Source organism: Symphodus melops (assembly GCF_947650265.1).
Source record: "Symphodus melops genome assembly, chromosome: 1".
NCBI lineage: Eukaryota > Metazoa > Chordata > Actinopteri > Labriformes > Labridae > Symphodus > Symphodus melops.
In genome coordinates, this window is record NC_136691.1 from 22,124,405 (window position 1) to 22,145,975 (window position 21,571).

General features: G+C 44.5%; 3 protein-coding genes across 4 annotated transcripts in view; 1 reads left to right on the forward strand and 2 right to left on the reverse strand.

Moving 5' to 3' along the window:
• Positions 1–3,583, forward strand: part of rev3l (REV3 like, DNA directed polymerase zeta catalytic subunit) — a 60,825-nt gene extending 57,242 nt beyond the window's left edge. For both annotated transcript variants that reach the window (XM_079360342.1, XM_079360343.1), the window contains exons 31-32: positions 12–227; positions 2,741–3,583. In XM_079360342.1, coding sequence (XP_079216468.1) covers positions 12–227; positions 2,741–2,881 — 357 coding nt within the window. In that variant the 3' untranslated portion in view covers positions 2,882–3,583. The remainder of the gene's footprint in view (positions 1–11; positions 228–2,740) is intronic.
• Positions 3,584–5,589: 2,006 nt separating this feature from the next.
• On the reverse strand, positions 5,590–9,648 carry mfsd4b (major facilitator superfamily domain containing 4B). The gene is made up of 4 exons (XM_079360475.1): positions 8,931–9,648; positions 8,211–8,379; positions 6,999–7,115; positions 5,590–6,891 (listed from the first exon to the last, which is right to left on the reverse strand). The coding sequence occupies exons 1-4, from the start codon at positions 9,195–9,197 to the stop codon at positions 5,609–5,611; spliced, it is 1,836 nt and encodes a 611-aa protein (XP_079216601.1). The 5' UTR covers positions 9,198–9,648; the 3' UTR covers positions 5,590–5,608.
• Positions 9,649–11,905: 2,257 nt separating this feature from the next.
• slc16a10 (solute carrier family 16 member 10) overlaps positions 11,906–21,571 on the reverse strand; it is a 39,680-nt gene continuing 30,014 nt past the window's right edge. The window contains exons 4-6 of the mRNA XM_079360525.1: positions 18,940–19,083; positions 17,676–17,904; positions 11,906–15,960 (exon numbers count right to left, since the gene is read on the reverse strand). Of these exons, the coding sequence (XP_079216651.1) occupies positions 15,731–15,960; positions 17,676–17,904; positions 18,940–19,083 (603 nt within the window). The 3' untranslated portion in view covers positions 11,906–15,730. The remainder of the gene's footprint in view (positions 15,961–17,675; positions 17,905–18,939; positions 19,084–21,571) is intronic.

The window sequence follows — 21,571 nt, forward strand, 5'->3', positions numbered from 1 at the left end:
TCGGCCCACAGGTCCAGAAGGCGTCCTGCTCCTCAGCCGTGGGCGGAGACGAGGCGGGCAGGAAGGGAACCATCTCCCAGTACTTCACCACGCTTCACTGCCCCGTGTGTGACGAGCTGACCCAGCTGGGCGTGTGCTCGCGGTGCCGCGCTGAGCCCCAGCGAGTCGCTGTCACGCTCTACCAGGACATGAGGCAGTGGGAGAGTCAGCAGGAGCAGCTGCTGAAGGTGAGACAGCGTCCGCGACACATCGGAGCTTTTCTTTCTGAAGATTTGAGACTTCAGATTTCTCATGTGAAGTAATCCCCTCCTGTCTCTGAGTGTCAGTGTGAGATGTCACATGTTGTTCTGTGTGAGCCGGTCACCTCGTGGTCAGTGAGCGCGCTCCGTACAGACGCTGTAGTCCTGCTTGCTTCGTGTCACTCTGCACACTGTTTGTTTGAGCTGCTTGACGTAACTTTCATTATTTTCTCAGATTGTGATTATTTTACGGGATTACTCGTTGATCTGAGTTTTTTATGAACTTGTCGGAGTTAAACTCTTTATAAAGAGTTAACGCAGGATGACCGCTGGTCGAGCAGGTATGTGGCGCTCCCCGTGTGCAGAGTGTCCCTAACCCTAACTCTGACCTCTCCTCTGCACTCGTGATGGGGATTCCAGCTCTTTTTAGCTCGATGAACAATCTGAATTAGTAATGTAGAAATATGCATAATATCAAATGTTTATGATATAAACACTGTTATGTATGCACTCTGCAGAGTTGCAGCTTGAAGAGGAAAAAGAAGAGAGAGAGAAAAAAAACATTTATTTTAGGCAGAACTGTGTTGCTGCAATCATAAAATATATAAAACTATAACTGAAGTATTTGTGTGTGTGATGTTGCTGCCTCACAATAAGTATAGGATATGGTGATTGAGTGCTATAGAGAGACTCTGGTCTTAGGATGTAACTGGGTCCTGGTCTTTGTATGTAACTGGGTCCTGGTCTTAGGATGTAACTGGGTCCTGGTCTTTGTATGTAACTGGGTCCTGGTCTTTGTATGTAACTGGGTCCTGGTCTTTGTATGTAACTGGGTCCTGGTCTTTATATGAAGCTGGGTCCTGGTCTTTGTATGTAACTGGGTCCTGGTCTTTGTATGTAACTGGGTCCTGGGCTGATAATGGGCTTCCTGGACCTGACTCCACATTCATCTCACTGGTTCCTTCTCCTGCTCTTTCTCTCTCCTCTCCTCCTGTCTCATCATCTGTTAAATGTTTAAAATGAAAGCCTCAGTATACTGAGTCATGATTATTTATTGTAATGTCATGTTTAGTCACAGTATTACTTATCCATCCAAACATCCAAATAATATTATAAAATGCTGTTCAGCCTTGAACATGAACTTCATGTCCTTTCATTTTTCAGCCCAGGCTACATTTACATCTTTATTGTCTCTCTGTTTCATCTATAGGCTCATTCACTGTTTCTCTTTCTCTCAGCTTATTACAGTTCTCACCTTTCCTCCTCTTAGTCTGATCATCTCCTGCCTTTCTTCCTGCAACACATGATAACTTGATTGACTCTGCATCTTAACATTAAGTCACATCTTTGCTCCGATTCATTTAAATGCCGTTCTAAAAATAGACCTTCAGTCACGTCGCGACCGTGTTTACTTTGGTTTTAATGAAACAAAACTTAAAGAAAAATACGAGGAGGACATAACAGAGGAGTCAACCTCTCCTGTTCGTCTGCTGTGTGTGGATGTGAAAAAACGAACGTTCAGCAGCTCGCTCTCTGCTCTGAATGTTTTGTGTCTGCATGTTTCTAATAAGCTCCAGCAGCAGAAAGCTGCTCAGACTAGGATCAATGTTGGAGATGATTTTAAAAATGGAGAGAGGTTAGAACACAGAAAGGTTTACAGAGCGATGCAGAGCTGGCTAAACACTGAAGCTACAGTGTCCACCACATGCTGACCTGTGTGAGCCTCCACTCTAGAGAGGAGGAGGGAGACAGCTCTCTGTGGACTGCAGTACCCGTCTCAAACACTAGGTGTCAGAGTTACATGTTGAAGCTCTCCAGACCTTTGAGTTGTTAAGTCGAGTCCAAAGTTTGAGCTGTAACAAGTAGATCCAAACTGAGAGGGCTGAAGCAGCTCTCTGTGCCAGAACACTTTCAGACAGATCAAATAAATAAACTTGTGGATTTAAACTCTGGGTGGTCGGAGCGCCTGCTTTCTGTCCCTCCGTGTCGGAAGAAGAAAAGCAAACAGGTTATTAATCCCAAGCTGTGTCCAACAGTCATTTCCTCGATCCTCCTGTGTGTTGTCTTTGTTCACACCGACCTTTGACCCGTCACCGGGCCATGATCTGATCTGAGTCATAAAGACAAAGACACATCCTGACTGCTCTCACTCTTCAGAGAGAGAGAGAGAGAGAGAGAGAGAGAGAGAGAGAGAGAGAGAGAGAGAGAGAGAGAGAGAGAGAGAGAGAGAGAGAGAGAGAGAGAGAGAGAGAGAGAGAGAGAGAGAGAGAGAGAGAGAGAGAGAGAGAGAGAGAGAGAGAGAGAGAGAGAGAGAGAGAGAGAGAGAGAGAGAGAGATCCTCTTTTTTCCCCCTTTTAAAGAACAAATGTGGATGTTTTGAATATTCTTTACATTCATCTATGATTGTCTGAGGTGATCAAATACATGCAGCCCTTCTCTTAGCTTTTATACAGGGTTGTTAACACTGTAACCTAATGTCCTCTGTGTGTGTGTGTGTGTAGATCTGCAGGAACTGCAGCGGCTGTGCAGAGCGCCAGGTGCCCTGCGTGTCTCTGGACTGTCCCGTCCTCTACAAGTTGTCCCGGGTCAACAGACAGCTCTCCAAGGCGCCCTACCTCCGACAGCTGCTGGAGCAGTTCTGATTGGCTCCTGAACTCTGGAGCTCTCCATGATTTGGTGCTAATTGCTGCCCCGATCCCCGACCCGTCTTAAACCCAGTGTTTCATCGTCCACTTGGTTGTAAACGTTTAAATGGTGCTTTGATTGAACCCTCATTCTGTCTCGTAAACGTCGTTTGTTATTCAGTATTTCTCCGTCTGGTTTGAGCCTCCTGTGGGGGGTTGGGCCCCCCCTCCTCTCCTCCCCCTCACTCCTCCTGGGGCGTGTGTTTGTCCTCATGCTTGTTCGCTGCCGTCTCGTTTAGTTATGATGAGTGAAGCTGGCGTCTGCGGTGAGGCATCGACAGAGTGCCGTCACTTGGATGACTCGTCGTTTCTCCGAGAGCAGTTCGAAGTCGTCTTCTTTTGAGGAGCTTCTTTAAGACAAACAATCAAAACCACTAATTAACTTTCCACCAGTTTTATATCCACTGCAGTGTCTCTCTCTTTGTAAATAGATCTTGTATAGCTCCATCCATCCTCTCCCTGTGCGTCAGCCTTTAAAAAAAAAAAACCTACCGAATGCAGTCAGACTTATGCATTCTCTCAAGTTCTCATCCTGCGTTTTGACATGGCGCTCCATCGAGAGTGTTGAGACTGGAAACCATTTCAGTTTTTAAAACAAACATCTGGGACTGTTGCAATACTGTTTTTTGATAATTTATGTCATGAAGAGTCTTTTGTTTCTTTGTGCTTCTGAGTTCGTGTTTGTTTCCAATTTTCTGTGCAAACAAAAACAAAAAAAAAGAATGGGTCATCAGAGCCGACCTTCAGTCCCTCAGCCGCACACGGAGCCCGTGTGTTTGTATAAATGTAAAGAGAATAAAGATGAAGGAGGTGCTTTTGGTTGGTTTTTAATGAACATTGCTGTGGGTGGAGGTTTCAGATTGATATAATAAAAAGTCAATGTATTAAAATGTCTTCTGTCCATGACTCAAAACAAAACATTGAATCACACAGATGACGCATCACAGGACACGACAAACACGCCCTCTTCAGACTCCACCAATTCACTTCATTTCTATTTTGTCACTTGATTTTTGCCCTGAAGCTGCATCACCACAAATGTTCGGTTCCTTCACCCAGAGTCTGACGATCTCCGAAACACCGATTTTAAAAGTCACACGTAAAATTCCCTTCCCCATGTTTCTCTAACCAAAATGTGTCTACAAACTCCCCAATGATGAGAAAAGTCCATCCTCTCTGTCTTTGGCCTGCTCCACTTTACAGAAAGTGTGTGCTCAAACAAGCTGTTTGGAGATGTTCTCTTTATGACATCACAAAGGGCAGTAGCCCCTCCCCCAGGTGGGTGACACTCCCACAGCTAGGTGTTTGTTCTGCCCTCTGAGTCTGCCCTCTCACCGTAAACAATAGGACATGGAGGGAGAAAGCACAGAGTACACCCGAGCCCTTCCAGAGAGGGGGCGTGGTCATACACAGCTCATTTACATATTTAAAGCTACAGACACAGAAACAGCCTGTTGTGAGCAGGGCTGAAATAGAGGGGTTTATAGACGTGATCAAATACAGCATCAGAGTGGATTTACAACAACACACTTCACACACGTTTAGAGGAGCTCTGAGATCTTTTTAAAGAGGAACATGTGACCTTTAATGTGAAACTGCATTTTCAGTATAGTAAGGTAAAAGATCATTTTTCTTGCATTGTTGTGTCTGCCATTGTTTCCTGATGGATGCATTAAATTCAGTCCTGATTTTAAGAAGTTGCCATGGCGAACAAAAAGCAAACATAATGGATGCAAAGATCAGAACAGCGGTACGGTACGACGCTGCAGATGTTGAGTCTCTTTTTTTAGGAGCAGCACAGAAGAGCTGACCTCTGTTGAGATCTACTAAATCACTAACACAGTACAATTCTCATTATACAGTACAACACTGAAAAAATGATCAAAGGGTACGACAACATCAGCACAGTAGCTGATTCAACTCCTTCATTTGGTTCATTGAGATTTGATTTAGTTGAAATGACACTTGTTTGTAAATAATAGAGCCATGAGCCTTGTTCACACAAAACACGTTTTTCACTTAGACTTCAGTCGGAGTTTTTCCTGCCGGCTCCGTCGGATTTTTCCAACAACGGCTGCTTTACGTTTACGTCATTGTAGTGGACATCTTCCTTATTACGTCCCGTCTCACATCAGGACCCCCCCTCCCCCCCAGTCCTGCTGAAGTGATGGAGATGTTTTCAGGAGCGCGTGTGTGAAAAGCTCCAGACGCTGGATTAACATCTGGCCAACAGCTGGAGCTTAAAGAACAATCTTTTTTAGCGTGCATCATAAATGAGACTCGATTCAACTGAAGTTGGTTTCAGCCTCCGACAAACAAACTAAATCGGATCTTTAAAAAAGTGCAACAAGAACACAAATGTTACATCATGAGAAACGTTTCCTTCAGTGTATGAAACCAAGACAGAAGTGGGAATTAAACCACCTGTTTTTGGCAGCAGGGGGCGTAATGATGACGGTCCCTGGTTCAATATATCCCCTCTGCTGGTGTGTCCTCGAGCAAGGCACATGAAAGCTCATTGGCCTCTGACCTCACTGTGAAACAGAAAAGGGCCAATGAAATAATAGCTATAACCACCTGCAGTGAAACAGTGTGTCCAGAGGCTTTAATGAGTCATGACCCAAACCAGTCCACACACACACGCACACACCGTGTGTGTGTCGCTCACAGGTCACAGGCGAGCTCTCAGTCCCGCTTCTCTCTGTCCACAGAGAGCAGTAGTTTACGTCTGGGCGAGTCTCCCACCAGAGACACGGCGTCAGAGAATCCGGCTGCAGGATCGGTCAGCTGCGAGCTGGAGGAGGTGGAGCTCGTGGCGTCAGGAGGCGAGGACGCCTTGCTCGGTGAACTGATGAGACTCGATGCGTCGTCCATCTCGATGACTTCAAAGTCTGCGTCGTTCCACTGATCCGCCTCGTTCTCCTCCTCCTCCTCCTCCTCCTCCTCTTCCCCGTTGGCTCCTGAGTCCAGCAGCGCCTGACGGAACTCACTGTCGTCCGTGTCAGGCCGGCCTCTGGCGCGGGGTTTCCTACTCTGGCCGCTGGGGGCTGAGGCCAGTTTGTAGATGACGGGGAACAGGATGGAGGTGAAGGTGGCCGTGATGAGCGACAGGTACATGAGCAGCGGCTGGTCCGGGAACTTCCCCAGCAGGAAGCCAACAAGGGCGGGCAGCACCATCTCGCCCAGCGCGGCGCCCACAACAAAGGCCGACGCCGTGTGGCCTGTCACCGTGGTGTACTGCTCCACCCAGGAGATGCCGCTGGGGAAGGTGGTTGCCATGGACGCGCCGTACAGGCCGGTGCACAGCCACAGCGCGGCGTGCTCCTTGCTGAAGAGGCAGAGGAGCAGCGAGGACACGGTGGAGCCCACCAGGCTGAGCAGGATCATGGTGGCCGGGTAAATGCACGCCGCAAAGAAGATGGCCAGACCTCTACAGGCCGCAAACGTGGCCCAGAACAGAGAGTTCAGGCCGGCCGCCTGCGCCTGAGGCATGTGGGCGAAGTCCTTGGCGAAGGTGAAGATAAAGGAGCCGTAAGTCACCTCAGCGCCCACGTAACCAAAGAAGAAGAAGGAGAGCAGGACGATGAGAGCGGTGTGATGTTTGGCCAACAGCGGCTTCCCTGACTTGGTGCGGGCTTTTTCCTGCGACCTGCTGCCGCGGGCCAAGAGGACGAAGAAGAGGAAGGAGACGAGGAAGATGAAGCCGCCGATCACGATGTAGGCCCACATGGATTTGAGGGAGCCGGTCCTGCCGTTGACGTAGCGGATGAGCGTGTGAGGGTCGGGCGCTCTGGTCGTTTTCTCGGGGGCGAAGGGAAGCGTGGCGTTGTTGGACGTCAGTCCAGGCCCGAACACCAGCTTGGCGATGATCGGCGACGCAAAGGCCCCGGCGGCGAAGCTGAAGTGCAGAGCCTGCAAGTGAGGGCCGGCCTGCTCGCCCCACGTGTTCAGTATGAGGACGTTACCTCCTGAAGGAAGGATGACACAACCCAAACATAAAGACATGGCGTTCCAGCACGGGCTGTTTAAGACCATACAGCAGGATTTACTCAGAGAATTACACTGGCTTTCTTACCTGTATCCAAAACCCCCATGGACATCCCGATGCTGGACATGAGGCCGGTGAGGATCAGAGCCTGTTTGCAGAACGGGATGGCACACATCCCAAACGCTGTGATGAGCATGGATAAGCCTGAAGGACACATGTGGTTATGTGTCATTAAACCAAGCCAACGTGTCGAGAGAGAGAAACACACACACTGTAGTGACGAGTCCTCATGAGCACTCAGTGTTTGACGTGTCCTCAGTTTAACTTCAATACAATAAACTAAGTCCTACGTTGCAGCAATGAAATCAAAACAGATTTATTTTCCACTCGATTCCTACAGATCATAAAAAAACAGCACAGCTGAAACTAACTTAAATATAATGACACTTGAAGACACCTGTAGCCACCTTCAGCCTGCACAAGGCGGCGCCCCGGCATGGCCTCTGCTGGCTTGGAGGAAACAATCATGGCTCTTACAAACCCACTTAAGTTGGTTACCATGACGACTTACAACATGTCTTATTACAGCAGCTTTAAAAAAAATATACGTATTGTCCCAAACTAGGTGTCTTCTGGAGGGGTATTCAGACATCTCTAAGTAAGGTTTTTAACACTCAAGTTCCTCTGAGCTTCGAGGTCCTGTATCTGGGTCGCGTCTCTTTTTTGGAACGCAGGAGTGAAATAAAACTATTACAGTTACTTTTGGTGGCAAGCAAAAAAACGATTACGAGAAGATGGTTGAGTCCGACTCTACCTTCTATTAAGGACTGGTTTGGAGTAACTCTTGAAATATTTAAGATGGAAAAACTATCCTATCAACTAAAAATTCAAAGGGACAAATTCTATCGGATCTGGAATAACTGGATTGTCTTTATTACCCCCGAGAGAGCAGACTTTTTCTAATATCACTGGTACCACTATCTTATGTTTATTTCCGTGAATGTCTTTCGATGTCTCTCTTTTTGATGGCGGCGGCGGGTGACCCCCCTCACCTGGTTTCTGTTCTTGGTTTCATGTTTTCTCTCTTTTTTTTTTTTTTTTTGTTCTTCCCTTTTCTATTGTACTTTAAAACAAAAACCGGATGGACATCTGTCATTACCTTTGTTGATATGTATGCTTGATGTGTGGTCATTTTCTGTCCATTCGAAATAAAGATATAATTTAAAAAAAAATATATATATACGTGAGGACAGCGAGGCGCTAACGCTTGAGGAAGACGAGGATAAACCAAAAGGTTACCCAGCAGGAGGTGAGGGTTCATGCAGTCGAAGAGAATGCCTCCAAAGAGCGAGCCGCCGATGTATCCTGCCGAGCGACCCACGAAGATGTACGAGATGTTGCTGATGTCCTGCTTCACGTTCACAGCCAGGTCCTCGAAGGTGGGGCCCAGAACAGAGATGCTCATCCCCTAAAAACATGAAGAGAGGGGAGTTAGTGCATCGTTCATGTGTTTAAGGCTCGCACGAGTTATCTCAATGTCTCCTGATTAAACACAGAACAGCTCTGAAAACCAAACCAGGATCAGCCTGTGTGTGTGTGTGTGTGTTTGTTAAGCTTACTCAAAGCAAATTGAGGAAGAAGCAGAACCAGTGCAGAAGCAGGAAGCAGGTACACAGGTTCACTGATGGATGTCAGTAATCTGATATGTTCAGTTGAAGAGCAAGTTTTGCAACTATGTAAATCCTGTGTGTGCAGATATGAAGAAGTCACTGACAGCTCTACTGGGCTTTAAAGGCTTCACTGGATATACTTTGTGGGCCACTAGTGCACAAACAACATGACCTTAAACTACACACACACAGCTGAATGAATGACGTCAGCTCATTAGATTACAAACGGACTCTTTGAGTAGGTGTTAGTTTGTCTAATGCTAATTATTACATACATCAGAGATCTTAAGTGAGGGACAATTTTGCAGTTTTTTAGCAAACTGCTCAGTCTCTCCTTTATTTATATTACCAAGCCCAGGAAAGATGCACAGAGCGCCAGGGTGACCATCCAGCGGCCGCACGCTCCTCCTCCTCCCCCGCCGACCACCTCCACCCGGGCGTCGCACCCCGCTTTGGTCGACCTGTTCGCCGCCTTCAGCGCGCTCCTGAGCCCTCTCCTGGTGTCCTTCCTCTGCTCAAACAGCGTGTCCTCCTCCTGCTCTTCATCCATGTCGTCTTCGTCCTCCTCCATGCTCGCGAACCGAACGTGCTTCTTCTTCACGGTGGAAGACGACATACCTGTCGCTACCTTTATCGCTCGTGGGGATGTTGCAGCGGCTCGTGGGGACGTCGCAGCGGCTCGTGGGGACGTCGCAGCGGCTCGTGGGGACGTCGCAGCGGCTCGTGGGGACGTCGCGCCGTCACGCGAGAAATGAAACCTGTCGCCGCTTTAATTGGCCTCCTGCCGTTTTGTTTACGCTTCGTGTTTGTCGGTTCCGCGGGCCGGCTGAGTTGCTCTCAGGAAGTCGGTCATCATTGACGCACCTGGATGGTTCAGGCAGAGAGAGAGGGTCCGCTGCAGCCGCAGAGACCCTCCATATACTAACGGACTGTATGGCTGCTTGACGTTTCCAAAGATCGTCTATTGACAAGACAGCTGACTCGGTGTATCAAAGGTAGTCAGCGGAGATACCAAATTAAAGTCCACAGGCTGAGATAAATACAGTCATTCAGAAAACACACAAGATAAAAAACAAACAAACAAACATTAAATTATAACAGAAAAAAGGCACCTGTGGTTGGATCGTTGCCAACTTGATGAATGCACTTAAATGTCCTTCTTTTGCTGCTTTTGTGTTTTTTAATTTGTTTGTTTGTTTTTTTTAAAACATGAGGTAACCTTTTTTATGTCTTGTGTGTTTGGAGATTTGTCGTTGTGCTTTGTACTGCAGGAACACTGTATGCTATAGAGTTATTTCTATGACCTCAATCAACATCTGGTGAAATTAAGCTTGGGTACATTTATATCTGTCTTAATATTGGTCAAAGTTTACTGTCCCTCTTAAAATAAATAATGAATCAAAATAAATCAGGGTTTATCCATTAGAATAAATTGAAAATTATGCCATGACTTTAAATATTATATTATGTAGGATTGAATGAAAGTAAAAAATATCTACGTGCCGTCACCCTTGTCCTGTCTATTACCTGAACACCTGTACGACGTTATCGATCTTGGTTTCCCAAATCCAGAGTAGAGTGAGACCTCTTCTCTTAATTTGCTGCCTGGTTCAGCTGACGCGTCAGAAATGTTCGAGGGAAAACAGGAAGTGGTCGCCACTACGTCAGCACAAAGAGGAAACGGCGACCTCTCGTGTTTAGAAGCACATCTGTCAGATAAGACTAAATCTTACAAACTATTATAATGAGTTTAAGTCGAGCTAATATTCAGATCAAATACTCGAGAGTGAAATCACTTTAATTCAACAAGTTAAACAAGCAGCAAAAAAGAAATTTAAAAAAATCAACAACAGATTACTGTTTAATTTGAACTCAAACGTTCTGTTTTACTTGTTGTGTCCATGGTAACTACAGAGAAACTCCTCTTTAGCATGATGTTTAAAGTCTATATGACGTGTATTTAAGTATTTAATGAAGTATGAAGTATTTAAAGTTCCTGGCTGAGGAGGAGGAGGGATACAGGATGCCTCTTGGTCAGAACTTACTGTTGAAGCATGTTTTTTTTTTGGGGGGGGGGGGGGGGGGGGGGGTTGTAATACTGACTTGCTTAAATACATGTAGTCATTATATAATAACTTTGGAACCCTAAAGTCCCACAAAGTAAAAAAAAAAAAAAAAAAGGTTTTCAGCTTGTTCACACACGACTTTATTATTATTATTATTATTATTATTAGTAGTAGTAGTAGTAGTAGTAGTAGTATTTTACAGTATTTGGGCTTCAGGGTCTTTGTGCATTCTTGTAAATAACCCTTTATTCATTGATTTATTTAGTTTTGAAAACAGGTGTTTATATGTGTGTGAAAGGAGACTTTAGGTCAACAAAAGTTGAAGTAGTTTGATTTGTGCTCTTACACCTGATAACCACCACGACCCCAAGCATGGATGAAAACACTCAAAACTCTTTTGTGTCGTCTTTGTGTCACTGAAGGTTCATTGTTTGTTTGGGACGACAAGCACAGATTTTAAAGGCCAAATCATTTTGTTTACGTGGACTTTAAACGCACTTCAGTGATTGAGGGAGCCTGAGCTCAGGGAACAGAAGACTTTGAAGAAATGAGTCAAGAGAGGTCATGAGCTAATGAAGCATCATGTTTACTCCAGATAAACTGTAGGCCACTGTGTCTATGTTTGGTTGCAGAGTCATACGTGACATACGTCTACTTCAGCCCATGTCCTGCGGCAGATTTTGTAAAAAGTGAAAGTAATTTCGGTTGAGAAAATTAAAGGTGAAGGATACATAAACATAGACTAACATGAACATGAATGGACGTCACCCCTCTGTTTCTGCAGGAGGCACTGGAGTCCCATCGATGGGGGCCTCCATGCTGGAAATGCTGTCTCAGCCAAACTTTCAGTCAACCTAATTACAGGCTGAGAGCTGAGGCGGGTTTCAAGCCTCTAAATAAACTGTTACAAAGCTCCCGCCTGTCATTCATGTCAGCTACACGCCTCGCTGCAGCTGCTACAAACATAGACTGGATACAAACCACGCTCCAAACAAAATAGAGTCCATCCAATCCGATCTAATGTAACCCTAACCAATGGGTGGGCGTGGTTTGTAGTGGGCATTACTTGCACTGTACCTGCAGCTGCAGTTGGATATACTTGCTCATTGTGATTAACGCTTATCCTTCATTAAATCAAAACAGATACCTTATAAAACATTTTGCAGTTCTTGCTATGACGCACACAGTTCTTGCACTTCATGTATCAATCCCGGATGTTGCTGCTTGTTTATGAATAAAAACACCAAGAGGCAATAAGTGAACAGAAAGCAGGACGCAATTTATGCAACATAAAAGTCGATATAAAGTCAGTAAGAAAGACGTTTTTCTTACAGCAAAGCTTTACAGAAATACATCTTCATCTGAACTTGCAGCAAACACAAAAAATGCAAACATTTGAATACAAAGGTAGGCCAAAGAATAAGAGCAAATTAACAATAAAATGGAGGCATACTGTTCGCCACATGCAGCAAGTAGACACGCTTTAAGACAGAAGTTCAGACTTTGCCTTAAAGTTGTCTCAAAACAAAAACCAGCCATGCGATAGGTTTGGTTTTTTTTTCTCTAAATGTCTCTTTGGACGTCTCAGGTAAAGAAGCGTGTCCACGGTAAAAAGAGAATTACTTTAGTATAAACAAAAAAGGAAATGATTAGCACAATATGACATTTTAATGCTCGTATAGCATTGAGGTTTACAATCAAAGTTCAGAGGTACAAAGGAAGTAATCTCCTAGTCCAGACATCACTCGAGGCTCTTATTGGTGAAAAGGAAAAGTCAACTCAACAGTCATGCAATTAAAATGAAAGACGTTATGCATAAATTGAAAGGCAGCGGCTGGAATATTCATATTAAGAGAGGAGGAGAATGTAAACGCTGCTGACGATTGTCACAATTGCATTTAGAAGAAAAAGGCATTTGTGGTGAATTATTGAGGAGCAGAGCTCGATCACTTTGTCGGTTTCTCTGTCACGCGGCTCATATCCGACTTCCTCAGACGGAGGAACACGGGTGCCATGACGCTCCAGATGGACACTCGATGTTTCCCTGAGTGTCTCTGAGCAAGCTCACCTCCACACATGTTGGACGACACTTCCTGTGAGGTTCAGAGGAGGTGTGTGACAGAGGACTAAACAGCATAAAGACACTGTCAGACATTTTTTTTCCATTTCAGTACATTTGTTTTGGTCGAAATTAAATCATCCTTTAGGCAAATGCCCATCAATCACAGCACGACACTCGGCGCAAAACACTACGAAATAAATACAATATGAAAAAACGAAACATGCGTATGAACTCAGGCTGCAGAGTTAATAATGAACGCTGACAGCACTGGACTGATTGTCAATGACTGGTCAGAGTCATGTCCTCCGCTCTGTTTAAAATAGAGGATAAGATACTGTCGCTCAGTGCGTGCTAGTCTTTCTATAAAGCGTATATTGATTAGTACGTTTGCACAGGTATGCTGTTATTTTGGTCCTTTTCAAAGGTCACCCATCATCCAATCAGCTGATCCGTGTTTGAAATGTTTTATAACTGTGAGCAAATCAAGCTTCACGTTCTTTAACAAACAAGGAGGCCTCACACAGTCCAGGTGAGTAAACAAAGGTTTGATGACACTTTATAGACACGCAGAAAATACAGGATCAGCTTCAACGAGCAGACAACGTCCCACCTCTGCTCTGCTTCATGTCAACACTGAACACGTTTAAATGTGTCTGATTCATCAACACTGGTGAGAACGACTAAAACACGACGCTCACCAGGAGGTTACAAGTGTTGTGAAACTGAAGCTAAAGTTGACCCTGAGCCTGTGTGCAGATTACACTGTAAAAACATCCTATATTGATAATTAGATGTCGATAGTTTTTCTATGCTACGATACTGTTAGCTTTCTCAATGACCTCGGTTATATTCCTTTTAAAACGTCACTGAAGGTTTGACATCGTGAGAGCTGAGAAATGAGAATTGTGCACTAAAAGTTGATTTATCAAACTACATCACATTTAAGCCATATTCACATGCTCACAGTCCAGATCAACTTCTTTTCTAAACATAGAAAGATTGAAGCGGGTGCATGCTCAGCGAACAGAGGCAAAATATAAAACAGACCTCCAAGCTAAGCTGGTCCTATTGGCTGATGTTATTTTTAGGTTATTACAATCAGATCAGGTCTAACTTCTGTATATTAATGTCTTAAAAGAAGACGTTTATCTGGACTTTTCGGGTAACTCTACTAGAAATAAGATAAATGTACTAGCTTAGATGTGAGTTTCTGCAGAGTGTGCTGCCAGCTTTTAAAGGTCACATATTATACGAAACACACCTCCCCATGTTCCTCTAACTCTAACATGTGTCTCTAGTCTGTCTACAAACCCCTCATTGATGAGAAAAGTCCATCCTCTCTGTTTTCTGCCTGCTCCACTTTTCAGAAAATGTGTGCTCAAACAGGCCGTTTGGAGATTTTCCCTTAATGACATCACAAAGGGCCTCCCCGAGATGGGTGACACCCGAGCCATTCCAGAGAGGGGGCGTGGTCGGACACAGCTCATTTACATATTTAAAGCTACAGACACAGAAACAGCCTGTTCTGAGCAGGGCTGAAATAGAGGGGTTTATAGACATGATCAAATACAGCATCAGAGTGGATTTACAACAACACACTTCACATGTTGAAGAGGAGCGAGGAGACTGATTTAAAATGGTTGAAAAGATAACATGTGACATTTAAACACTGGACTCGCCTACGCTCAAATGGACGAGTTACGCCATGCAATATACTGTATATATGTATTTCTGTTTCTATATGGGGAAAACTTATGCTTGAATATATCTGTGGTAGACGTATACATCACATCTTTTTAAGCGATATCTAAGAAAACAGCTGTGTTTTTAAACTGATGGTTTTTATCTAAGTTTTGGAACGATGCAAATAAACTCTGAAAAAGTGGAACTTTCCTTTGAAGATTGAAATATTTAAAACAGCTGAGGTTTCACAAGGAGCATAAATTGATGAGTCACAGTCTGAGCAGCTTTAACCCTGCAGAGACACACACACACCCGTGGTTGACTCCCTGTGTGCCCATAATGGAATATGCACAATGCAAAATATCAGTGTAAATCATAAAGACCTTAAATTTAAATGTATTTAGGACCCCTTAGAAATAACAGGACCCCCCTCGGGGTTCTGTAATAAAGCAGCTGTCTCCTTCAGGTTCCTATCATTACATTTACTCTGCTTAAGCTGAATAAACAATTCTCAAGTTTACGAGTCTTTTGGACCACAGTGAACCCGGAGCTCGCTGGTCTTGGAGCTGCTCAGGTAGAGCCCAGATTGTTCAGACCCAGAGCTGCGGGTCTTGAGATGTTAAATCTTTGTGCTTCGAGCTGCTTCCCTTGAGGAGTCCGAGCACGTTCACAGCTCGGACGATTCACAAACATTAACACTGATCCCTCAGAGCGCCTCTCTGACATCACACGTACGATACGTCCCTTTGGATCACCCTCGATATTTACAACATTTGGAACAAATCAAGTCGGTGTCAACAGGAGGGGTCCGTCTGAGGGGACACATCACAGACGGCTTTCAAAAGAAATCTTCACAACGACAAGAAACGGAGATACTGATTGAACCTCCAGCAGCTCACCTTTGGTGTAAGTGGATGTGGTCTTTATATGTCTACATTAAAGCCTTTCAAAACAGATAACAGAGAATGATAAAGTCGACCTTAAGAGTGCAATCTGAAAGTGTTGCATTAATACAAAGTACAGCACGCCTTCCTTCCCTTGTGTTAAAATGTGCAGATTCCCCTCTTTTCATTTTAACTTCAAGTTCGGCTGCTGCACTATCAATTCATTTGGATTAAAACGATTGAATGCATAGTTCTTCTCCATCACATTCATGTTAAAGTTCAACCTACGAATCTGTCTGATATGTTTCATCACTTTGGCATTTTCTGGCGTGCTTCTACTGAAGGCCGCCGTTACAATCTTTAAAAAAACAACACACAAACTGAACCTCAGTCCTCAGAAGTCTCTGAGCTCCCGTGTCTCTCTCTCTCTCTCTCAGTCTCTTCAGCGGGACACTTAGAGGACGGATTCTCCTGTTTTGCACGGCGCGTCTCCCTGAGCTTTCTCGTTCTCGATCATCTTCTCGGTGACGCCCTGGTCCTTGCTCTGAGCCGCCTCCATCTCGCTCCTCCTGCGCCTGGCCTCCACCCAGGGTATCAGACACAGCACGGCTCCTCCGATGAGCGGGGGGATGCCTGCCAGGTAGAAGGCCACGTCGTAGCTGCCCAGTCTGTCCCTCAGGAAGCCTGCAGGCAGAGAGAGAGGACACATCGTATCATACACGTTGTGCTGGAGGAGATGTGATCTAGTTATCTGGCCCCTCTCCTTTGGAATCATCGACCTGTCAGGACCCTCAGTACGTTTAAGAGTAGCCTTAAAAACCTCCTTTGTGGATCAGCTCATAGTGAGATGTGCCGTGCACAAGCAGGTTTGACCACCAAAGTCCTGTTTGTTTGATGAGTGTGAGAGCTCCGTACTTCCTCGGCCCTGGCACGACTGGAGGTTCAGTTCATGCAGGAGCACGAGCACACATACACAACGTGATCCCCGCCTCCATTACAGAGAAATCCTGGAATATCATTTGATCAAAATGACTCATAATAAGCCACAAAGTCAGTCAAGGAGCTGTCATGTACTCTGTGTTGTAGACTTAGTTTTTTTTTTTGTAAACGAAGCACACTTAGTCATGTGTTATATTACGACGTTATGTCTCAGAGGTAACCGTGCTGTAGTCTACCGGGGGACGTGACGCAATAAGCTCCCTCTCTCCTCTGTTATCAACACTGAGCAACATGAGTTTGAGCTTTTATAAAAGGCGTCTAACAGAAGATTAAACATGGACATCCTCATCGAGCACTTCTCACTCTCTCTCCATGACCAGGATCCTGTCCGAGGAGACAGTCCCACAGACTGCATGTCTTTGAAATGAAAAGGAGCTCAGTGTGTTTCAGACAGAGGCCTCGGCACATGACGCTCACATGAGGAGCTGATGAACATGTTCCTGAATGTGATGCTTTCTAAGAGGCCAGGCATTTCACATCAAATATGGACAAACCTTCAGCTTATAGAGCACAAATTCAACCAGACACTAGGTGGAGCCAAAGACTCCTCACTGAGAGATTTACAGGACGCTGCAGGAATGTGTTAAGAGACGATTTCTTCTTCAAATAGATGAGCAGGGAAACCTGTGACCTGTGCTTCGGATTTATTTATTGAGCTACACGTGTCTTTTTGAACATATTCTGTGAGAGGGCTGACTGGTCCTCCATATTTTTCATCTTTCAGATGGATTTAAAACTTGAAAAAGGTTTGTTCAGAGGACTCACTTTGTGATGTTGTGTAGGACTGAAACTCACATGACTTAAGAAAACAAAAGTATTCAAACTAAGATTTTTAAACAGACAGTTCCTGAAGACATGAACTCATTGGGAATAAGATTTTTCACAATTTTTAATAATTTGTTGATAGCAACCAGTTTTAAAGCAATACAGTCCAATTTGATTTGATTATCACTAGAATTAAAACGTACAGAAGTTTTAAAAAAATCTAAAGGGTTGTCCAACCATTAAAAAACGGAATTGCGATTAATCGCATTTGTAAGGGCATGTTTGAGTTTTCTTTATTTTGCATTAAAAAATTGTCAGGCTTTTATTTTGAAAATGATTTGTATTATTTGTGTACTGTCTTAAGTAAGAGTACTTTACTTGTTGGTCAAATCAAACAGCAACTTGTGATTTGCAAAATTCTGCAGTGATTCAATTTAAAAAAAAAAATGTTTTAACACATCGACCTTGATTTGATTTGTAAGTCTCAAACTCTTTATCTGGATAACCGTAGTTGGGAATGACGTCTCTGAGTCTCCTCCTGGGTTCAAAGTATTCACTATGACTCTGACATGTTTTATATTTACATCGGTGGTGTAGTGGGAGCGTTCTAACTTTCATGACACTTCCTGTCTCACCTGCGATGGGAGGTCCGACCGTCATGGGCACAGACATCAGGCCCAGCAGGAAGCCGATGGCCTGGGACACGTTGTCGGAGCCGACGAGCTCAAAGGCGATGGGGGCCATGATGCAGATGAAGCAGCCGTCGAACAGCCCCATCAGCAGGCAGACGGCGATCAGGCCGCCGAAGATGTTGCACAGAGGGATCATCATGGACATGACGCCGATGACGAAGAAGGAGGAAACCTACACAGAGTATTCAGAGTATTCACGTCAAAACTGAGCTTCACATATTTACTGATCCACTGAGTAATTGTTCTCTTATCACATTACTTTTTCCTTCAAGTTAAAGGGAAGTGTGCGTTTTTGGATCAAAGTCACCAGATCACCTTTATGCTGTCTCAGAGTTTTTAGAGCTCAGACGGTTTCATGAAAGAGGAAAAGATAGCTGCTCTTAGTCATCACTTATTGAGGTGAAACTTCCTCTCTGGACGGGGCTCGGCCTTTCTCACTCCATGCTTTATTGTTCACGGTGAGAAGGCCTTCTCATGAACCACAGAGAGGGAAAGTAAAGGAAATCGAGACAACAGCAAAAACTGACTCACACTACTCCACTCAAATGTAGAAGCATCAGCCGTCACTCAAGAACGAAATGTGACCCTGAGAGGATTTACATAACAAAAAGCAAAGACTTTCCTACATGTCAAACTTTGATCTGAGGCTGGTTTCATAGCTTGAGTTCATATCTAGTAGGGCCCGACTGATATGTGATATTTGTTGGATCGATATCGATATTGGGGAGAGAAAGAAAACGATATCGATATCTGCATGTATTGCTTTAATTCCTAATACAGTTGTCAAACACTTGTGGAAAATATATTTAGTGAAGACCAGATGGTCACTCGACTGGAAACTAACTTGTATGAGCATCACAGCCTGACACTCTGCAGAGGGAGGATGTTTGTTATAATCCATACAGCGCCCTCTGCTGGTAAAAGAGAATTGCTAGTGTAATACGATGAAATGCCGTGAGTAAATCTAGTATTGAGTAATAACATTAGCCGATAGCCACTGGATGTGCTAATAATGAGATGATCATTAATGGGTCAAGCTCTGATCTGCAGTTACAGTGTTTGATCAATAAATGCTAAAATCATTCAGAGCATATTTAAAGGAAAAAAGAGAAGCAAGACATGTAATGTGGTCATGGGACATCCAACAAACAAATCTATTGGCTGGTTAATTCAGGAGGAGTGATGACATCACTCTAACAGTACTCACCTGCAGGTAAACTTTGTTCACCCCGTTAATGTAGTCTGCCACTATGCCGAAGATGAGGCGGCCCACACACGACGTGATGCCGATGCACATGAGCAGAACTTCTTTACTGGTGTCCTTCCCGAAACGCTCCTCCACATGTTTCATCTGTGGAGTGATGAAGGAAACAGATGAGCACAGATGAGTCATGGCTCTGATTTGGCTTTTAAACTCAGGAATGCAGAATGAGACGGAGCAGATACGCAGACTCAAAGTCTACAATTCACTTAGTTGACGCTTTAATCCGACGTACATCAGAGAATAAGAACAACACAAGAGAGGATCTAGAGAGGAGGAACTAACGTCAGGAAGTGCAAACAAACAGCTTGAAGTCTGATCAGATGCACAGGTGCTGACAGGAAGTGACCAGAGGTGCTGACAGGAAGTGACCAGAGGCAGAGCAACAGCATCGACAGCTGTTCTAATCAATCTAATCAAAACCATCCTACATATCATCCTCATCGTGTTCTTAACGAGCTGGGTCTTTAGCTTTTTCTTAAAGGTGCAAAGAGACTCAGACGCAGGTCAAATGGAGTTTGGTAGTTTGTTCCACCACCGGGGGGCGACAGAGGGACTCAGGGTCTAACTGGAAAGTTAGGAGGACGTGTACATAGATCGTTGAATACTTCACATGGTTTTCAAGTGTTAGTCAGTGTTGAGGACAGTTTTAACAACAGACTCTGTTCTGTATCATTTCTCAGGCTGGAGCTTGTCAAAGCTAAGGTCTACTCATTATCAGCACAGTTATGAAGCTTGTTCATATTTCTCTTTTATGTTACCAGTGATCACTAGTTTCTCCTTTAGACTGTAAGAAAAGTCGGTCCAGATGTTTGTGTTGTAACTCTATCTCTGCTTCCACAAAGCTGCAGTCTGTGAGGCCCACAGTTTGAGACAGCAGGAGGAAAAAAAGAGGCCTGCTGTCTATGTGGAGCTCTGCCATCTACCTCTACCTCCAGGCAGCGTGCAGCGGTGCTGCTCAAAGGATCTGTCTGTCTGCTGCTTCTACCCCCCCATGACACCACACAGACCCTTCTGCAGGTCACACATCCATCATCCACGGCCTCTGGATGACTGGGTGTCTCTTAACACAGTGCTCTATGTTCATGTGTGTGTGTGTGTGTGTGTGTGTGTGTGTGTGTGTCCATATCAGGGGAAATCCCACATTTACAGTAGGAACTTTTTAAAGGGCTTATTCCACAACTGAAGGCAGATGGAGCCTCTAGGAAGACACGTCTCAGCTTTAAAACAATGCGAGCATGATAACAAGAAGGCGCTTGTCCGTCTGTATCACATGCTCTGCACATGTGAATGTGTGTCTGCTCTGCTGAGAGGTCGCGTCCTGCAGAGTCCGAACAGGAAGCAGAGATTTATCTTCAAACCACCACAGACAGTAACTTGACGACGGAGCAGGAATCGTTCAAAGTCCTCTGACAGTACTGAATGCTTCTTACACATCACAAAGACATTGATGGACTTAATTAAGTGAAGTAATTAAGAACATTAACATGACAGAAACAGGACTGGGCTTTTCTTTGCTAATTAAATCCTCTCTGCTTCCTCACATATACCATATACCATTTTCACACCATATTCTCCTCCTCTCTCTCTCAGCACTAAACCCTCTTGTGGACGTTAATCATTCATCGAGACCCCGACTCTGATTCTTAACCCCTGTGTTACTGACGGCTCCAGAAAAGTTACGACCCCATTCGACCCCAGCTCATCGCTCTACAATCGACCCCTTTCATCCCACCCTGCTTTGTTCTTTAACATCCCACGTGTAAGTCATCCTCCAGCCCTGCACAAGCCCCTGCATTACTCACATACACTGTTAGAGTGCACAATGGGCTGATATTGGAAGTAAATGGTACTTGAGCTTGTATTTTTCCTTTCTCGTCTTTTGATGATTCAAAGCTCTTTTACTCCACAGGTCACACCTACACATTCACACACTGATGGTAGAGTCTGCTGAGTAAAGTGACCATCAGTATTATCCATTCATACACATTCATTCGCTGCCACCCAAGCAGCGAGAGCAACTTGGGGTTAAGTGTCTTGCCAAAGGACACATTGGACATGAGGCTGCAGGATCCTGGGATTGAACCTCTGAAGTTGCGGGCCCTATCCAGTGAGCCACAGCTGCTGTCTTTATTGCCATTAGTTACAGCAGAAACATCATTGAGAAGCAAATAAACAAACAAGGTGAAAAAGCTCCAGCAACACTCAGAGTTTAGAGATCGAGGTGTGTCGGCTTGTGGCCTTCGTCCGGATCGTTGAATGAAATAAATCTGAAAATGTTTCCAAAGTAAACGTCATCGAATGATTCTTCATTTAGGTAGGAGGAGTATGATAATCAGATCAAGGCAGTTTTTGATTAACAACTTTTTACAGACCGTGTGAGCTGAAATTCACAAACTTTTTTCTATTTCTTTCCATCAGGCCTGCAGTCAATCACTTCCTGTTTTCTCATTCAAACGTGCAAAAAATGAAGATCAGAGTTAATAATATGACATCACAGCTCTCTGTGATGAACTCATTAATCCTTTATCTGCAGATCTTAAATTCATCACGGACCCCTGTTAGTTATAAACAAATG

Bases quoted from the DNA above. Each gene is read 5' to 3' on its own strand.
- mfsd4b (XM_079360475.1), bottom strand. From the start codon at position 9,197: ATGTCGTCTTCCACCGTGAAGAAGAAGCACGTTCGGTTCGCGAGCATG. The intron at 7,116-8,210 runs GTAACCTTTTGG...TGTGTCCTTCAG, and splicing joins GAACCCTCACCTCCTGCTGG to GCTTATCCATGCTCATCACA. The intron at 6,892-6,998 runs GTAAGAAAGCCA...TCCTTCCTTCAG, and splicing joins CATGGGGGTTTTGGATACAG to GAGGTAACGTCCTCATACTG.